Source organism: Danio rerio, chromosome 18, assembly GCF_049306965.1.
Source record: "Danio rerio strain Tuebingen ecotype United States chromosome 18, GRCz12tu, whole genome shotgun sequence".
Lineage (NCBI taxonomy): Eukaryota > Metazoa > Chordata > Actinopteri > Cypriniformes > Danionidae > Danio > Danio rerio.
In genome coordinates this window covers 42,348,951-42,368,333 of record NC_133193.1, presented here as the reverse complement: position 1 = coordinate 42,368,333, position 19,383 = coordinate 42,348,951, and the positions used below count along the sequence as shown (strand labels likewise).

The following is a 19,383-nucleotide window of genomic DNA, read 5'->3' as shown; positions in this document are numbered from 1 at the left end:
CGTAACTTGTGTTGTTGGTCTTTTTTTGTTTGTTTGTTTGTTTATTTTTCGTAATGGCCGGAGTTGGGTGTAAGGTGTTTCGCAGCAATATGTTACTGTATTCAAATTTTTACAACGTAACGTAACGAATTACACTTAGAATTTGTGTAATCTGATTATCGTTACTAAAGTCAGTGTAATTGCATTACTTACGTTACAAATGTAGTTTTTGGTATAAAAAAAAAAAATCTTTTTTTAAATCACGTTTTCTGCTGCAACGTAAGTTAATGAGCTTGCTCCTTTAAATTGCTGGATAATGCGAGCCGATATGGTTATTGTTGATAGTGGTTGTTTCTTCAAGTAGAAATACAGACATTACTTTGATTTTACTGAGCGTACAAACTAAAAATATTGCTGTGAATTACAGTCTAAAGAACTTTTCACTACTTATAACTTTACCAGCAACTTGGTCAAGCACTTGAATAGAAAGCATTACTTGTCACCAAAGAGGAAACCGGCGCCCAAAAACACGGCAGCCCAACTCAGCCTTAACAGGCTAAATATAATTTTTGTGCAGGATCGGGACTAAAGGTTTCTTCTGAATGTGAAGAGAAACAGCTGCTTATAGGGCCGTTCGCATAATGTGTCTTTTGCGCGTACCCATATTGGGAGAGCATATTGCGCACACTCAAATTTTCCAGGCACACCTAGTTAAAAACTGCAAGTCACGTGACATATTTTGGTAGATTAATTACCTTAAACGGTCAGTAATATGCTTTATTATTATTATTTACAAAAGAAAAAATAAATAGTATACATTAGCAGCAAATAAATTAGCAAACAGTTTAGCTTATTAAAATTAATAGCTATTATAAAGAAACAAAATCAAGTTGTCAAATCTCAATCTTCTCTTCACTGTATAACTTACACATTCTGATTAAAGAGCAACGAATGAATCTCTTATATGGATTTTTTTTTGTTTGATTACATTAAATAACAGGTGTCACTTTAAAAATGCACACATCTAACATTATAATGGAAGCATTCAATTGTTTTCCAAACTGTTCATGCTAATTTAGGAACCATCCAAAAAAAAAAAAAAAAAACACCAAGATCGACACCTTTAGATGTTATTAATATTAAATGCATAGATGTCTGTTCAAACACGCACCCAAGACCCAGACTTTCGCTCAGCTTCAAATCACGTGTACAGAATCCATTTGGGAAACTATTTATCATCTATTTATCACAATGGACGGCGTCAGTCACGCACCACTACATGACTGTTTTGAGGATTGCATAGGAGGAGCGACAGCACCTGTTATGAAAAGGAAGGGAATCACACCTGTTTTTATATTTATTTCAACAGGTTTTCGTGCCTAAATAAAACAAAAGCAGAGAGCAGACTTGCATTTAAGAGCAAAGGTCGGCCCCTGGTGGTTTGGCAGTATGGATTGCGTATAGGAAGATTAGCTCTTTAATGTTTAATGCCACCCTTCAGAGAAAGACTAAAAAAAGGGATAAATACAGGAAAATACCTTTACAGGATGTTATGTTAGCAGGATAGAACAGTAAAATACGAGAGAATCCCAGGAAAAACAGGAGGGTTGAAAGGTATCGTGTAATATTGGTGTCGTCATAGCAGCTTCTGCAGTCCCTTTTCAGATGCTGCACCGGCTAAATCAATCGTCTGATCTCGGAGTGCTGTCGGGGTACTTTGATGCTACATGTGGTAGTCACATGGCATCGGCGCAACGTGAAGTCGGACAAAATTTCTAACCAGCAAGCACCGATGAAAGACGGTCGAACCCACCTTAAATGAAATTCTGGGTTAATGTAGAAAGCTGATTATCAGCATTATGGTAGCAACAAATCCTAATTGCACGGGTTTAGTTGTCAAAACTAATCCTGAGTTTGTTGAACCACTATCACGGAACAGGCCATAATAGAGTGTGCAAGTCCTCTGCCAGCAGTCTCAATACAACGAAACAATAACCAATCCAGCTACAATTAAATTTAGACCGCATTTACACTGCACTGTTCAAGTGACCCAATTTCGATTTTTTTCTCCCATGTGGCACAGATCAGATATGGCCCATGTATGTTTAAACAGGAACAAACCACATGGATTCCGATTTACTCAATATGATATGAAAACCCGATATGAATCGGATCTGTGTTCTCATCTGTGTCTGCAGTATAAGCAAGTAGATCAGATTTTCACCTGTCAATGTGAGTCGCGCGTCATTAAAAACCATAGCGAATGATGTCAAGTCTAAGGCTTTCATTTCAGAACAAACTTCAGCAGAGTCCCAAACCTTAAATCTCAAACACGAGGACTAAAACATCTTTCATGTTGTCATATAGCACAGGTAATCAAGCACGTTAACGAGAGCGAGAGAGCGCAATGTCCGCCACGAAACCAATATAAAACCAGTGCATACATCACGTGCATAAATCACGCCATGACATACGAGCGATCCTCTGATGAATCCTGGCCTTAAAGCGTCCCTATATCTGTGGTTACACTCCGTAAACAGCGGTGAGTTTGGTGAACTGATGATCTTTTGTTTAGTCAAAAAGATTTAACTAGTCATCTAGTTTGCATATTTGCATTGTTTATATTGCCGTGGTCAGCATTCATCATGCTGTGTGTGTGTGTGTGTCAGTGAGCTGCACCAACCCAAATATGGTCAATTATGGATCGTCTGGGCATTCTAGAGACATTTTGTGGCATCTGTATCTGTCTGCGGACTGCAAGACAGGGGCGTAACATAAAGGGGGGTAACTTGCAGCTATCGAGATCCTGTTGAACCATGCGAGATGTCACAACAAGATGTTGTTGGCAAGATGGCCGAAATACCTACCAGAGTATTATTTTTCACCAAATGTTTTCATGAGTTTTCTCCAAATTTATCCACAAGCAATTCATTTGATATATTATTATATTTATTCATGTTGTCATATAGCACAGGTAATTAAGAATGTTAACGAGAGCGAGAGAGCGCAAAGTCCGCCACGTAACCAATACAAACTAATACAAAACTAGTGCATACATCACGTGCATATATTACACCATGGACATTACATAAGATGCCTAAAGGTTTAAAAAAAGTCTATATATCAAAAGAAGATGGACAAATGAGAACCTTTCTGTCATAAACTATAGTAAAACAGCTTGTCCAAAGCTGCCAACAGATTACATACAGGAAAAGAGAAAAGCGCTCTTATATTATAAGCTGTTAGTCAGCGCCCGCTCTTTTTCCCCCCCCCCTTTTATTACACCTTTGCCATGTGCTGTGTACATGCAGACAATCGGATACAAGTCACTTATAAAAGATGACGTAAGCAGGTCATCAAAAAAATAAAAAATAAATCGGATAGTCACAAGATCGAAATTGGCCATCAAGATCTGCAGTGTAAATGCAGCCTTAGAAGCCAACTCTATTTTTTTGTTAAAAACTGAGAACTTATTTCTCATGGCACTGTTATCTAACTATCTCCACTTGCCTGTGGCTGTTTTTATAGTCTTTATGTGAACATCCATCCTATAATAACCCAATACTTCATGCCAGATCTATGATTCATGAAACAGGAGCTCAGTTTACAGAAGCATTTATTCTGCACCACTCAAATCAAACAGTACAGTAAAACTTTTTTGTTTTTAATTTATTTAACCCCCAACACACTAAAAACACAACATTCACACTAAAACAGCATTATTTATCCCTTTCAAACCCACACGTAAAGCTTTTATAGGCAAACAAAACGTATATAAATTAAAATCAGCAAGCAGCCACACAGAGTCCGGGTTGTTTTTATCTGCAATACAGTATATAGAGGATAAACTGCAGATACAGTGTTTCTTATAAGCAGAGGTTATCATAGGTTTGAGATCTACATGTGGTCGGCCATGGCTCTTCCTATAGTAAATGAACTATCCTTACTATTATGCGAGACAGAAGGATGATAAAAATCAGAGATAAAATCAGTGTAATACTGCTGAAGAAGGCAATGATGGACCCTCAGCACAAGAGTATGGCATGTGGTCCTGTGTTGCAGTTTGGGTCAAGTTAAAAACAAAGCAGACAAAAGAGGGATGGAAAGTTGATGATGGGTCATTGTCAGCGCTGCAGGAAAACAGATCTCCATCAGATCTCCTGATATGAGTTTGTGTCATCTTCCTCTCTGAAATAAAACATACAAACAATTTATTAGGGTTATCATGATACTTAAATTCGATACCAATCAATACCGAAATTTAAAAAATGTTTATCTCACGCTAATATTTGACAGTGCTGGTTTACCATTGTGTTCATGTGCTCAACAGAAATGACTGTGATTGGCTGTGAAGGTCATCAGTTCACCAAACTCACTGCTGTTTACGGAGTGTAAACACAGATACAGAGACACTGGAGGGTTTCAAATTCACGCCGATCAGCTGGTTTGTCTATAAGCTGACATACGAGTGATGAAACGTGGCCTTAAAACACTCCGGTGTCCCTGTATCTGTGGTTGCACTCCGTAAACAGCGGTGAGTTTGCTGCACTGATGACCTTTATTTAGTTAAAAAGATTTAACTAGTCATCTAGTTTGCATATTAGCATTGTTAATATTCCTTTGGTCAGCAGTCATCATGCTGTGTGTGTATGTGTCAGTGAGCTGCACCAATCCAAATATGGTCAATTATGGATCGTCTGGGCATTCTAGAGACATCTTATGGCACGTGTATCTGTCCGCGGACTGCAAGACAGGGGCGTAACATAAAGGGGGGTAACTTGTAGTAAGTTAGAGGCGTAACTTGCAGTTATCGAGATCTCATTGAACCATGCGAGATGTCACAACAAGATGTTGTTGGCAAGATGGCGGAAATACCTACCAGAATTTTTATATTTACCAAATGTTTTCATGAGTTTTCTCCAAATTTATCCACAACCAATTCATTTGATATATTATTTTATTTATTCATAACGCAACTTCACATTGCAACTCCACTCGCTGACTTCTTAATTTGTCTTGTCATGACAGAAAAGCAGGTCGCACACCAGAAGCGATGAGTTTTAGATGCATTTTAGAATTCTAAACATAGGTTTCTATTAGGGTCACGACTCAGGACGCTGTTCATATTTCTGCAGCCCCACAAAGCGCCATCTGATTAGTTTCATTTTAAATAACATGCGAATGTGGGCGTCTGGTGTGTGATACTTTAATCTGTCATATGCGCGCCGTGTCTGGTGTGTGACCTCCTTTACCCCACTTGGCGTCAACTCCTGTGGTTGCAAATAACAGTACAACGGTGAGCGCATCAATTACTGTATGAAAGCCTCCGCAACTCACGGCAATAATAACAGTGATGGTTGGGTTTAGGTTTGGGGAAAAAGTAGACGTTAATAACTGACGGTTGGGTTTGGGGTTGTGGCAGGTATAGACGTTAATTGTGATGGTTGTATTTAGGGATTAGCATGTGAACACAATGGCATATCAGCGGTGTTTAGGAACATGCTGAACAGCGATCAATTGTTAGCTGGAAATAAACGTTTTTAAAATTTTAGTATCAATTGGTACCGAATTGCAGTATCGTTACAACACTACATATTGTACGGTTGTCACGATACTGCAACTCGATCCCAATTGATATTTTTTAAATACTGCAACATAAGGGTGTCACAATCCTCCAAATTCTCGATTCGATTACATTTTCGATTCTGATGGCACGATTCTATTCGATTTTCGATTATGAATAATTAATTAATTAATGACCAATTAATTATTTGTAGCCTACCATTTAAACTACCTGACCTGCATGGTCTTTGTTTTACCCATAAACAAATCATACAGTAAATGAATAAAGGCAAGTTACTAGGGATGTAACGGTATCAGAATTTCACGGTACGGTAATACCTCGGTATGAATGTCACGGTACGGTATTTATTGAATCATTTACAGGAAAAAAAAAACTTTTGAAAATACTCCAAAAAAGTGCCAAAAGTGTCAATGACATACAAATTAGCCATCTATCTGTTAGCTTTGAAACAGGAACTTCAATTTTAATAACAAAAAATTATTAAACCATGTAAAAAAATAAAGTTTCAATTTAGTATTGTTGAAAACTCATCACATTCAACATTTAATCACTCACTTAGATAGAGATGGGTTTAAAGAAAAATTATCATATAATTATAATCTGGTAAAAGCTGGTATCTTTACAATGTCCCCTGCAACAGAAAAAAACCCTCTCATTTGGGACTGAGGTTTCTGGGACAAGAGAGATATGACTTGGCCCATGTTGACAGCAGTGGGGTAACGTTGTGCATTGTCTTTCCCCCACTTGAGAAGACAAACCATGAGTGAGATAGAGGTCTCTTTGCGGTACAAGTCAATGTCTGCATCAATCTGAACAGTGCTGTGTTTCTGCAGTCCCCATGACTGTTACTAGTCGTATTCCCCAACTTGCAGGCACGTGCACACATAGGGCTCAACCTGTGCAGTGCACATGCCCTTTTTAGTCTTGGATAGAAAATGCCCTTCCAAAACGATCAAAAGTGCCCCCGCGACAGTCCAGCCCTTCAGTAGGCGCGCGACAACACCTCTCTTGGTATGCGCGCTCAACCCCCCCCCCCCTCCCCCACCCCCCCCCCCCTTTACAATACGCGCGCCACAACACAGCTGATCAGAACGCGCGCGACAGCACCGCTATTCAGCACGCGCGCGGCGACAACACCCGCTTTAGGTTCGATCATTTCCATCTTTTTTTCATCTCCGCTACTAGCAGCACACTCCATTTCCGCATTACTGGATCTGTAGCGACAACAGACCGCAAAGGATTATGGCCACGCCGGGGCTGATGGGAAATGAAGTTTCAGCTACCTCCCGTTCGCTTCATTCGCCTGAGCAAATTTTCTCTGAAGATCTATAGTTTTACCGAGTCATGCGACTTCGGTAATATCGAAAAAATTTAATATTGCGGTATGACGGTATTTACAATACCGTTACATCCCTACAAGTTACACATAATTACCACCTGTCAATCACTTTTTTTTGCGGGACTCGTGAATAGGCAGTGATCTGTGTCGTTATAATGGCGTCGGTAAAAAAGAGGCACAACCAACAGGAACCAGCCAACAGTATCTGAGGTGTTCGCTAAAATGACTAAGTACAAGTGAGTGAAAGATTAAAGCAGTCCTCTGACTGCCTGGACCTGCTGTCTGGAGCGCATGTCTGTGTGGTCACGTGATGTGCAATTTCAGAGGTAGAGAGGAAGGAGGGCTGCTCAGAAATGCTACACGCCACTGTGGATGTCAAATCGTTGTCGTTCTAAAATGCCATTTAAAAACAAAGACAGTGTAAACAGGGCCTGAGTGTGTACTTTTCGCGAGAGGATTTGTAACGGGGGCAGGCGGAGGATCGCGATGCCGGTGTTGTCTATCGGACAAACCGTACGTAATACATACATAGCAGAGCTTGCAAAACTGTGTTTTTTTGTCGACAACACGAACGTTGTCAACATAACTTAAAAATCGAAATCGTGACACCCCTACTGCAACAATAAAAAAGGTAACACTTTTTAATAACTACACACTATAAATAATTTACTAGGCATTAGCATCTGGTGAATACATTATTTGTTAAGCATTAACTCTACATTAATAAACAGTTTATGCTGTATTCTTGACTTACTAACACATGTATAATGTGCTTAATAATTGTGCTTTTATATTGTTTATGATTCATTTTTCATTAATTATCACATTATTTACAAACCAGTTAATTAAGAATAGTTGGTGGTTTTTAAAGATCATTCGTAACGAGTAAGTAAACAATTAATAAACTATTCAAGTTACCATTCATATATCTTATTATTCAGGGGTATACTGATACTGTAGTTAATTTGTACATTAATAAATGCTTTATTAACTCAACTTCATGCAGTTTTATGACCTAATCTAAAGTGAGGGCTATTTATGCTTCGTTCATCCCTTATGAATGACAATTAAAGGCTTGGTTCTATTCTAAACAGGAAAAAAAGAGAGAAAATAAACGGCTTTATTCATTTCTATTCATTTGAAGATGCACAAATGAAACTTCAAGTGAAAAATAAATCTTTGCAACCTTATGTAAAATACAATTACTGTACAGTTTAGACATCGCTAAATAACATTGAAATGTTGCATCATATTAAATTGTAAAATAATTATATTGTTGTTGTTTAACCCAACTTGTACAGTAACTTTAAGGTAGTTTTATTTTTAAATAGGATTGCAAAGATTACCGTTCATTTAAAACCAAGCTTTTAGTCCTCACTTTAGATTAGCTCACAAAACTGCATGAAGTTGAGTTAATAAAGCATTTGTTTACATCGATAGAAACTATTAATATATGCCTGAATAATAAGATATATACACATTGATTTCAATAGTTTATTAATCATTTACTAACTCATTCTGAATGATCTTAAAAACCACCAACTACTCTTAAATACAAATGCCTTGTAAATAATATAATACTTAATTTAGTATTGAAAAATAAATCACTCACAAATTATGAAAATCCAATTATTAGGCACATTATAAATGTGTTTTTATGTCAAGAATACAGCATTTGTATCTGTATTTATAAACTGTGTTAACGTTAACATTAACGTTTATTAATGTAGAGTTAAGGCTTAATAAAATAATGAATTCACAAGATGCTAATGCCTAAAAAATTATTCATAGTGTGTAGTTATTAGGGGTGTCACGATTTCGATTTTTAATCGAAATCGATCGAAATTTATGCTCAACTTCGATTATCGAATCAAAAAACAGAATCATCGATGCTGCCACGCCCCCATGTCACGTTAGCTTGGCTTGCCAAGCGGGAAAAAAACATGCTTGTTGAAGTGCTTGTTAAACTGCAGACGCAGGAGACCCGTCGACAGAGCTTAAACCCTCTCCTCTTTTAATGAAGTTGCCGGTGTGGAAGTATTTTGGATTTCCAGTTAGTTACGTTGACAACGTTCGTGTGGTCGACAAAAATTTTTAATTGTTTTTAATTGACATTTTAGAACAACAACAATCCACATCCACACTGGCGTGTAGCATTTCTAAACAGCCCTACTTCCTCACTACCGCTGAAAACGCACATCACGTGACCAAACACACTCATTCACACACAGAAACAGATGCACACACATTGTCATGCGCTCGAGACAGCGGGTCAAGGCAGTCAGCGAGTCAGTAGACTGCTTTAATCTTTTACTTTTACACAAGTACTTAGTCATTTTAGCGAACACCTCAGATACTGTTGGCTGGTTTCTGTTGGTTGTGCACCGTTTTTACCGATGCCATTATAACGACACAGATCACTTCCTATTCACGAGTCCCGCATAAAAAAGTGATTGACAGGTGGTAATTATGTGTGTATCTTGCTTTTATTCATTTACTGTATGATTTGTTTATGGGTAAAACAAAGACCATGCAAGTCAGGCAGTTTAAACTATAGGCTACTAATAATTAATTCGTCATTAATTAATTAATTATTTATAATCGAAAATCGAATCGTGACTTTAGAATCGAAAATGTAATCAAATCGAGGATTTGGAGGATCGTGACACCCTTAGTAGTTATTATAAAGTGTTACTAAAAATAAACATACAAACACAAAGAAGGAAATTATTTTTTCATTCGTTTAACACATTAACACCTGTATAAGTGTCTAAAAATGTAATTGTAAAATAAAATGATTCTTAAACAGCAACATTGATTGCAATTAGAATGATTTCCGAAAGAGTAATAATGGTAAAGATTCTGCTTTGAAATCACAGGTATAAATGACATATTACAATACATTCAAACACAAAAAACCAGCACAAATTTGCCAGTTTTAACTGAACTTTGGATCAAATAAAGGGAGGTTTGGTCAACAGGCTTCTTTTTTTAATGCTCTTAAACTTTCAAACCAGTAGTGTGGAGCCATTAAACTAAGGTGCACCAATATGATATAATCTAGAAACACTTGATCTGCTACCACTGACAGCTATTAGCAACAGCGTTAAACCTGTTGGCTTCCCAGTGCCAGCCATCTCTTCTCTGCCTAAAGGAAACCGTTCACTGAGATTTCTGAGCAAACAAATGTATCCGGCTCTGTTTGACTTCCTGTGTTCCTTAAGCAGGCTGTTTAAACAGTGGAAAGTTGTTGAGATTTGTTTGAAGCTTTCGGATTGGCAGTTGGGAGTGTAAATACACTGATTATTAGCCATTGAGCATTTCCATGAGCTGCAGTATTGATCTGATCAAAATGTCACGTTGGTCACGCAGATCACTCGATGCAGAAGTATAAATTTGCCTTATGATGCATTCACACCAGACGCGGAAGAAATGCCAAGCACGAGTGATTTACATGTTAAGTCGATGCAAAAATGTGAATAGACATCCTGCGGTGTGATACGCACGAATGAGGTGGCGCAGAAGACATGACGAGATGAGCGATTTGCGCGATTGATGTGCTTATGGCGTGAATCACTTGATTTAAAATATCTGAACGCGCCACGTTAACCAATTAGGAGTTTTGTCTTGTAGTGGCGTGCTTGGTGCCTGTTGTTGTTGTCCTGGGCGGGAAATCCTCCAGAAAACAATTGGTCAAACTGGGCTCGGCTAAGTCAGAAGCACCGCTGAAAGCTTTCATCATCCAGATTTAGTTTCTATAAACAAATTCTCTAAATGGTTCATTTAATCGATGCTGTTTTTCAGCAAATAAACAGATATTCTCTCAATAAAATCCATGTTAGCCATTTAGCAATGAAACTAGAGTCACCGGGCAGACAGAAGCCCCGCCCATGATGTGAATCCGCATCTGTTGTGAAGTGAATTTGAGGCGCAAAAGACGCACCATTGAAGCTGCTAAACTCAAAATGTTCACATGTCTATTTACGCACAAATAGCATGATTTATCCACTATTTTGGCATGCTGCATCTGGTCTGAACACAGCATTAAGCTGAAGGAAAATTAATGAATGATTTCATTATTACTTTTCACCTACATATCATCAGTTTTGGCCCATGCAAAATTGACCCTTTGAAAGACTAGCATGGGTTCTGAGGATCTGGAATATATTGGATTTCATTAGCTGTCCTTGGATGTTATTAGCTTCTTACTAAGCTTTATGGTCGCATCAAACATATCTCCAGAAGAATATAATAGTCTTAAAGATATATTATGATAGACTGCTCTAGATATGTCAGTGCGCCTGCCATCTTGGAACATTTATGTCCATTTATGTTCATAAAGTTTTTTTCCTTGCCGCTGTCACCACTAGCTTGCATGGTATGGGATCTGTAGAGCTGCACATCGATGGATTTACTCTTCAGTGTTTGGACTCGCAGTAGTGATTTTTAAACCACACTGAACTGGGCTAAACTGAACTGAACCTAAACTTTAAAAACTGAACTATACTATTTCAATTTACTATGATCTTTTATGTGAAGCTTCTTTGACACAATCTACATTGTAAAAGGGCTAAACAAATAAAGGTGAATTGAATTAAATGTCCCATCCAAACAGTAATGGATTTAGAAAACTGCACAAAAAAAAAAAAAGTTTTCAATTGTTTTGCCCTTTCGTCCACATGACGACATCGGTGTTGCTGCCCCTTTCATAGCCATGTAGATAGGCAAACTGCCACTTTTTGGAAACAATGACACCACAGTATCAGGTGTCTAGGTGGAGGAAGAGCAGAGAACAACAATGCAGATTACAGAGCTGTGTTTGTGCTGTAGGCAAGCTAAGTTTATTAGCACGATTAGAGAAATACCTAGAAATGCTGTGTCCACTAGACCAGTGTTTTACAACCCTGTTCCTAGAGGCACACAAACAGTACATATCTTGCATGTCTCCCTTATCTGCTTCATTTATTTCAGGTTTTGGAGTCTCTCCTAATGTTTTGATTAATTGATTCAGTTGTTTTTGATTAGGGAGAGGTTAAAAATGTGTACTGTTGGTGTGTCTTTAGGAATAGGTTTGGGAAACACTGCACTAGACTAGCTAGACATCGGTCCAGCTAGTTGGTTTGGTGTGTTCCACACGTCGATTCTCATCAGATTAACGTTGAATCGAGTTGGCCTGATTCAGCTTGTAGAATCAGAGTTGACCATCGGCTAAAGAACGTTCTAATTGGTCATTCAGCAACGAATCATCCGCTTGTTAAGTGATGACGTATTGGTGACATATGTAATACTGTTTCCGGGTCCAACCCGCCACTCATTTGAGTTGAGAAATAATTTGTTTTTTATTCATATCACACATTAAAGTTAATTTTATTTAAAGTCATAGTGTACACAACAATCTCTGGGCTTGCTGCATCACAAATACCAAAATTTTAACAATTTATAAAAAAAATGAATTACTTTCTGGCCATTGGATATTAGGCATGGACATATATATTGCGATCGTGATTTTCGAAAGTATTAAATCGCTTTGTAAACGTTTATTATTACCATTTCACGAGTCTCCCTATTCAGTTGAATAGAGCGCTTGGACCCGGAGGCCGCTTTGCGTGACGTCACACTTAATAAGCGGATAGCACGAGATCAAAACTGAAGTGGCGTAACCAAGTAAACACTTTCAGTCTACAGTGTGTGTACTGTTTGTGTTCGGTTCACTGAATCACACATGCACGTTATTATGACTTCACCCCTTCTCAAATCTGATCTCTGTGTACTGTTCTAATAAATGAATAACTCAGGAAATTGCTTGATTTGGTATCAGGCATGTTAAAAAGTAAGTCTTTGTTGATAAGTGCAAGGAGACGTGAATCATTTCAAATGATTTAGTTCGATTTGGTGAACTAGTTCAACCTCTTTACTTAGAAGATCCAGTAAAAAGAATGATTTGTTCGCTAACACGAAAATAAAAGCAATTATTGGACGCAAATGTGTTAAATTAATACTTTTAAGTGTCTGCTCGGGTTGTATTTAATGCTGTCAAGATGTTGCTGTCATGTCGAGCCGTTGTTTTTGTCGCAGGAGCAACAGCAAACACTGACTGGAAAAGGATAGGCTTGATCCGGCCTTTGGCAGCAGGATTGAACGTACGGCTTAAACACCAGGTGTAAAACTGGCATCGCAAAGTAAATAAAATTGACTTCTTGAAGGCTTATATATTAAATATATTTACAAATACAAAAACTGATATAAATGTAGTTAGTTTCAGTTATTTTTGTATGTACACAATAGTCTCAGTTACTTCTAGTTTAAAAACAAAAATTGTTTTTATTTTTGTTAACGAAAATGTTTTTTCAATTGTAGTTTTCGTTTTTTTTCCTTCATTTTCGTCAACTATATTAGCCTTGACATATAGGTTTGGTCTTCCTTTTTTATCTGGAGGGAGACTTTTCTTGAAATGAAACCTTTAGAATTCACAAAAAAAAAAAAAAAAAGGAATCATTGCCATCCCGATGTAGCCTCAGTGTGTCAGAAAAATCAATGAGTTTTCCAATATAGCACAACATCGCACACCATCTGCTTGAAAACTCAAATTCTCAAAAAGCTAAATAATTTTATGATAATGTGTTTGCTTGAGCTTTTATATTAAACTAAATATGTATTCTTCTATATATTTTATGTCATCTATGTTAACTAATGATTTCATTTTGTATTGTGCATGTTTAGACAAATCCTCTGCTGAAGTCTATTGGAGACATAGATATTCTCACAGTACATCTGTACAACTATCAAGGACTCACAGACGAGGTTTGATCATTCCAATATTGTGGGTTATTCGACGCTTGTTTTAGGTGCTTAAACAAGTTGAATTGGTATTCGTCTGATCTTGTAATGTCTGAGTGTTGATGTAACAATCTGGTAACTGCCAGCAATAGTCTACGCCTATTGGTTAAGTGTAAATAGCATTAAAAGTCAAACATGTTATAACCTGTAATGTACTGGAATCAACAGAAACATCTCCCAAAGTTCAGCAGGTCGACTGAATGAACATGTGCGCAAGCTTACGCCTGAAGACATCTCAGTAATATGTCTTTATATGCTTCGAGACAGGACTGACTTGACTGGTTCCATTCTCCATTCTCCTGAAATCAGAGCAGAGACTACAAGGCTTTCCTCAAAAAAACTCCTTCCTAATTTGCTTGAAAATGTGTGCGCACAAATGACTAATTCAGCTAAAATAAAACCTGCAGTGCTTTAGATTAATGGATCTGACAGACAAGCTTAACACAGGTCAGCAGACTTCATTCTCAGCCATCATTTGCTCCAGTAAGCTTTCTACCTCAACAGCATTTCCTGAAGTGTGCTGACTAAAACAGTGCTCTGGTGTACATTAAGAAAAAAAAAAGAGTAACAAATTACTTTAAAGAGTATTAAGAAGGACACAACTGAACTTCCTTTATGCTACCTATATGTAGAACTGTAATGTGGCATTCACACAAGACGTGGCTTGGGCAAACAAATAGTGCTATTTGGGCATAATTAGACACGTGAACATACTCGCTTCATACACACGTCATACTCACTCACTTTCACAATAGATGCAGATTCGCGTCATAAGTGGGGCTTCTGTTTGCCCAGTGACTCGTTGCAAAATGGCTAACATTGATTTTATTGATAGAGTTGCTGTGTTTTGTGTGCTTTAGGAAGGCTGAAAAACAGCAAAGATTCGTTTTGGCCGCAAAGAAATCATTTATTATTTCCATTTTATTCATTATCTGAATGATCTTTTATTTTTAAAAATCATATATTTGAACGCCCAAATTTAACGCACGAGCAGCAACACGAGTAAGAAACAGAGGTCTTTGAAACATTTCTTTGCTAAGGGGAAAAGGCCCAATGAAGGATCCGCAAACTGCCAAGGATTGAATTCACAACCCATTTGTCAACAAATCAGGTGGGTCCACCATGTCTGTGCAAGAAGATGAACTGTTGAAGATTGCAAAAGCCTTCTAGGGGCTGTTCGCATATTTCTTCTTTTCTAGAGTTAGCGCAAGTTAATTCCAATAGAGGTGCGAGCTCGCGCCTTCCATACACACCCAGTTGAATAAATGCCGCGAGCACACTGCCAGTCACATGACAAGAACTGACTGATCATGATCAGCTTTTAAATGATATTAGTAGACTAATTATCTTAGACCAGGGCCGGAGCAAGCTGAACTGCCGCTCTAGGCAAAGGACGATCACGCCGCCCTCAACCCGAAAGTGAAAACACTTTAAGCTTGATGGCACTGCTTCCATGGCACGCACTAAGCAGCCACATTTGAATAAAACTACAGCCGTCATTCCAAATCTTCATACTAAATTTTTTATCAATATTGACAATGGTGTTCGGTCAATAAATATCAATATCGACTTTATCGCCCAGCTCTTTATCAAGTAAAAGAGCTGTCTCTCAGTTCCAGAGCAGTGCGCCAATCAGAAGGGTGAGAAGGAGAAGATATTTCCCTGAACAGATCCGCCACTTTTGACGCTCATAAACAGTCATAAAGTTCTCAAGAATTAGGAGGTTTGCTGAAGGCGCAGTTGTGGTGCAGTAAGGAATTTGCGTCTTTAATAAACTACGACAGTTTGCGTTCATTGAACGGTAAGAATGATTTAAAAAATCCATATGAAACAATCCCGTAAAAGTCATGTCTTGCTTTCAGTTTCAGGCTTAGTCACGTTTTGAACTCACACATAAGCGTGTGCCGAAGCCAAAGTGAATCACGATGAGGCACACCTCTTCCAACCCGCCCAGGGCAGGCCAAGTGAACCGTACCTGAGCCCGATTTCGCGCACTCACACTTCTCAAACGATCCGGGAAACGGGCCTTGGCAAGGTTCAGACAGCATAGTGTGAGTAGGCCCTTACATTTACATTTAGCAGATGCTTTTTTCTAAAGCAACTTGCATTTGAGGTGGCATACAGAGATTCAGAGGCAATACACACAAAAAGTGCTAATTATACAAAAGGAACGGTTTGAGTTTAGAGAATTAAGTGCTAGATAAAGGCGGAGGAGTTTAATTTTTAAAGAGAACAGCGTTTCTACATGTGGTTTGTCAAGCCCACTCACCTGTGTGAAGCTCACTTCATAAAGGCCCTTTTTTTAATCTTGAGTGATTGCAAGGAAATGTCTAATGCAAATGTACAAAACTGATGCACATGTCCGTTAAAATGACAGATAAAAGAGTGTGTTTCTTACAGGGGGTTTGTCAAGCCCACACACCTGTGTGAGTGAAGAAGCCTACTTCTTTAGGAGTAAAAAAAGTACAGTTTTTAAGATACGTCTTTAGAAGGTAACCAATACACAGAGCACACACAGCTAGATGTCTTACTTGAACATCTAGATTATAGCTTACTCTTTTTGGAACAGAGCTTCCATTTACGATTAATACATCTTTTGATCTCTTAAATAAGGCAGACAGACTATAAAGCAGGTCAAAAGTTAATTTACCTCCCACCATCCTCTTTCAGTTTGCGGGCGGCTTGCTTGGACTGTTTGATCTGCAAGTCCAGCCGGTGTAAGTAGTCTTTAGCGGACAGCTCCTCCGCCTGCACAGGCCGGGTGTTGGGCTCCGGGACGGATGGTTCTGGTGGGGGCGATGGAGCGTCCACATCCTGACTCACACACGGCGACTCCTGAGGTGTGTTTCCCTCACTGTCGGGCGATTCCAGAGACAGTCCGTTAAAGAGAGAGCGTTTTTCTGACTTAACTGGAATACTGAGCGTGTTTCGCAGGAATATGCAGTCATTGCTGAATAATTTATTGACTCTTTTGATTTGCTCCATCTGTGGAGATAAAGGAAAGTTATAAACATACAACACTATTACATTTTACTTTCATATATCCAGTAAGGAGTCCTAAATATGAACCCATCTACCTAGATTTTGCTTGTTTTAGAGATTACCAGCATTGTGTAACCAACCAAACTATATAAATATTTGCTTTAAAATTAAGGTTATAAGTAAGAATGTGATTTCCTTAGAGGAACCAATTCCTGCTTTCATGCAATCAGTTTACACACCCATTTGATTCCCAAGGTCTCTCTCAAAATCAAGTTTGAAATTAATAGTATGAGTAATGAGTTATCACAACTTTATTGAATATTTTGTCCAATTATATATCTGTTTACACAGTTAATCTGCCGGCAGCTAGCTCTCTGCAACACTGACATGGTCACCCACTGAAGCTACCGGTCAGTACCTGGATGGGAGACCACATGGGAAAGCTTGGTTGCTGTCGGAAGTGGTGTTAGTGAGACCAGCAGGGGGCGCTCAACCTGTGGTCTGTGTGGGTCCCAATGCCCAAGTATAGTGAAGGGGACTCTATACTGCTCAGTGAGGGCCGTCTTTCGGATGAAACGTATAACCGAGGTCCTGACTCTCTGTGGTCGTTAAATATCTCAGGATGTCATTCGAAAAAGAGTAGGGGTTTAACCTGGCCAAAATTTGCCCACTGGCCTCTGTCCATTATGGCCTACTAACCATCCCCATATCACAATTAGCTTCATCACTCTGTCTCCTCTCTACCAATCAGCTGGTGTGCAGTCTGGTGCAATATGGCTGCCGTCACATCATCCAGGTGGATGTTGCACAATGGTGGTGTATAAGGAGATTCCACCCAATGTGTTAAGCGCTTTGAGTGTCAAGAAAATTATTATTATTAATCTAGATATCAGAGTCATGCAGATAACGCATTGGAAGGGAAACTTCCAAAAAATTTTGCACTGGCAGGTAAACCCCTCCAAACTAGCATTAGTTCATATGACTGACAACCAAAAGGGTTAGGGTTTTTTTTTTTTTTGGACTCTCCCTTCTTTGATCTGAAAAATTTTCCCTTATTCAGTTCTGTTCATTTGAATCAAACACCAAAATGTAACTTATTTTACCACTAAATGAAAAATAACTAAATAATAATGAAAAATATCAGTTTAAAAGACCAAAGTCTAGAGGGCATACTAGGTTTACTATGCAAAAGCATCCTAGACATCAGGAAATGTTTGGACAGGGTTCCCTCAAAGATATAATATAAACAAATGCTCATCCAGTAATATTATTACATTTCTTCTGAGCTCTCAGGAGTTTTATAATGCCAGTTAAGACATACCTTTTTTTCTAGATGTTATTACGTAAATGAAACCTGGAGAAGTGACATCAGCATCACTAGCTCCATTGAGTGCATTAAAGTCTGGCATTGTATCTCTGAGATATGCAGTCTCAGCTTGCAAATTCAAGTCTGTATCCAGATCTAAAAGGACCACTCTTAATTAAATTTAAAAAAAAAAACTATTAAAAGGCATTAAATTATTTGTTTTTAGAACACTTCGAAAAATGAACATTACTTTCATAATTCTAGATTTCAATTTCATATTTTTGGTTAGCTGGGATTGGCCCAAACCTGCAGGTGCGTCAGTGATGGCCCAAAACAACGCACACTTTTATGATGCTCAACGCTGTCTAAGTGCTCACGAGGTTTTGATATATGAACGCAAATAATATTGCTGCAAGGGTTTCTTTATTAATGTTCCAAAAACATAGTCTAGATATGCATCTTACTAGTGATTGAGTCACAGTCAATGTCGCGACTATACAGCCAAAAAAAGATGCACAACAACACTCGTGCAGATGACCAGGCCAAGGTTTCCTGTATTTGTGTGCGATTATATTAATGTGCGGCTTATATTCTTACCGTAACACCATATTTGAGTGCTATTCCTTGTAGTGTCTCCCCGTCCGTTACGCGATGCTCTATGTATTTCTCTCCTAAAGGCGCGGTGACGCTCGCGGTGCTGCCGTACGAGCGCGTTTTCGTACGGGCCAAACTCTGCGACAATTCACTGTCGGACTCCGAACCGGACCGGGATCTGGGGAATAGCGGCTGTCCATACCGTCCCCCTCCTCCATCATCCCGCAACGGAGGCAGCACCGGAGAAAACTCCGCCATCTTCAATCTGTTATTATTAAAGCTGCCTTCACCGAAAAAAAAAACACTAGTATTACTCACAATATATAAATAGACATGTTTCCAGCGTCACACCCCGAGCAGCACATTTCCAGCGGTGATATTTAGAGGAAACGGCAAAGGTGAGGGATTTTTCCAGTCGCCATTGTCGTTACCGCAGGCCTGCGCGAGATACGCGCTCCATCCAGTGAAACCTGATCCACGCGCGTGTGATGATGACACCCGTCCAGTGAGCGTCTTCCAGGATGACGTCGCAAGGCAGTAGACCAATCAGAAACTCGCGTCCTTTGCGTCGCGTCCCTTGCAGTGTTTGGAGCTCAGAAGTTTCAGAGATCCAGCAGTCTACTTTGGGTTACATTTTTAAGTATAATAATTTGGCGAGTGTGTATTTACTTATAAATTCTATAATTAATTTAGAGTAAATCGTGACATTTCAAGGATAATGCATATATATATGAAAGAATACAACACATAAAAGAGAAAAAA

General features: G+C 38.7%; 1 protein-coding gene across 1 annotated transcript; it reads right to left on the bottom strand.

Annotated features, from left to right (window-relative positions):
- Window positions 1-3,578: 3,578 nt before the first annotated feature.
- lysmd2 (LysM, putative peptidoglycan-binding, domain containing 2) lies at window positions 3,579-19,076 on the bottom strand. Its single transcript, NM_001003507.1, is given in 3 exon segments — window positions 3,579-4,167; window positions 16,390-16,724; window positions 18,625-19,076. Coding segments are annotated over 3 exon segments (627 nt in total). The 5' UTR covers window positions 18,880-19,076; the 3' UTR covers window positions 3,579-4,130.
- Between the last annotated feature and the right edge of the window lie 307 nt (window positions 19,077-19,383).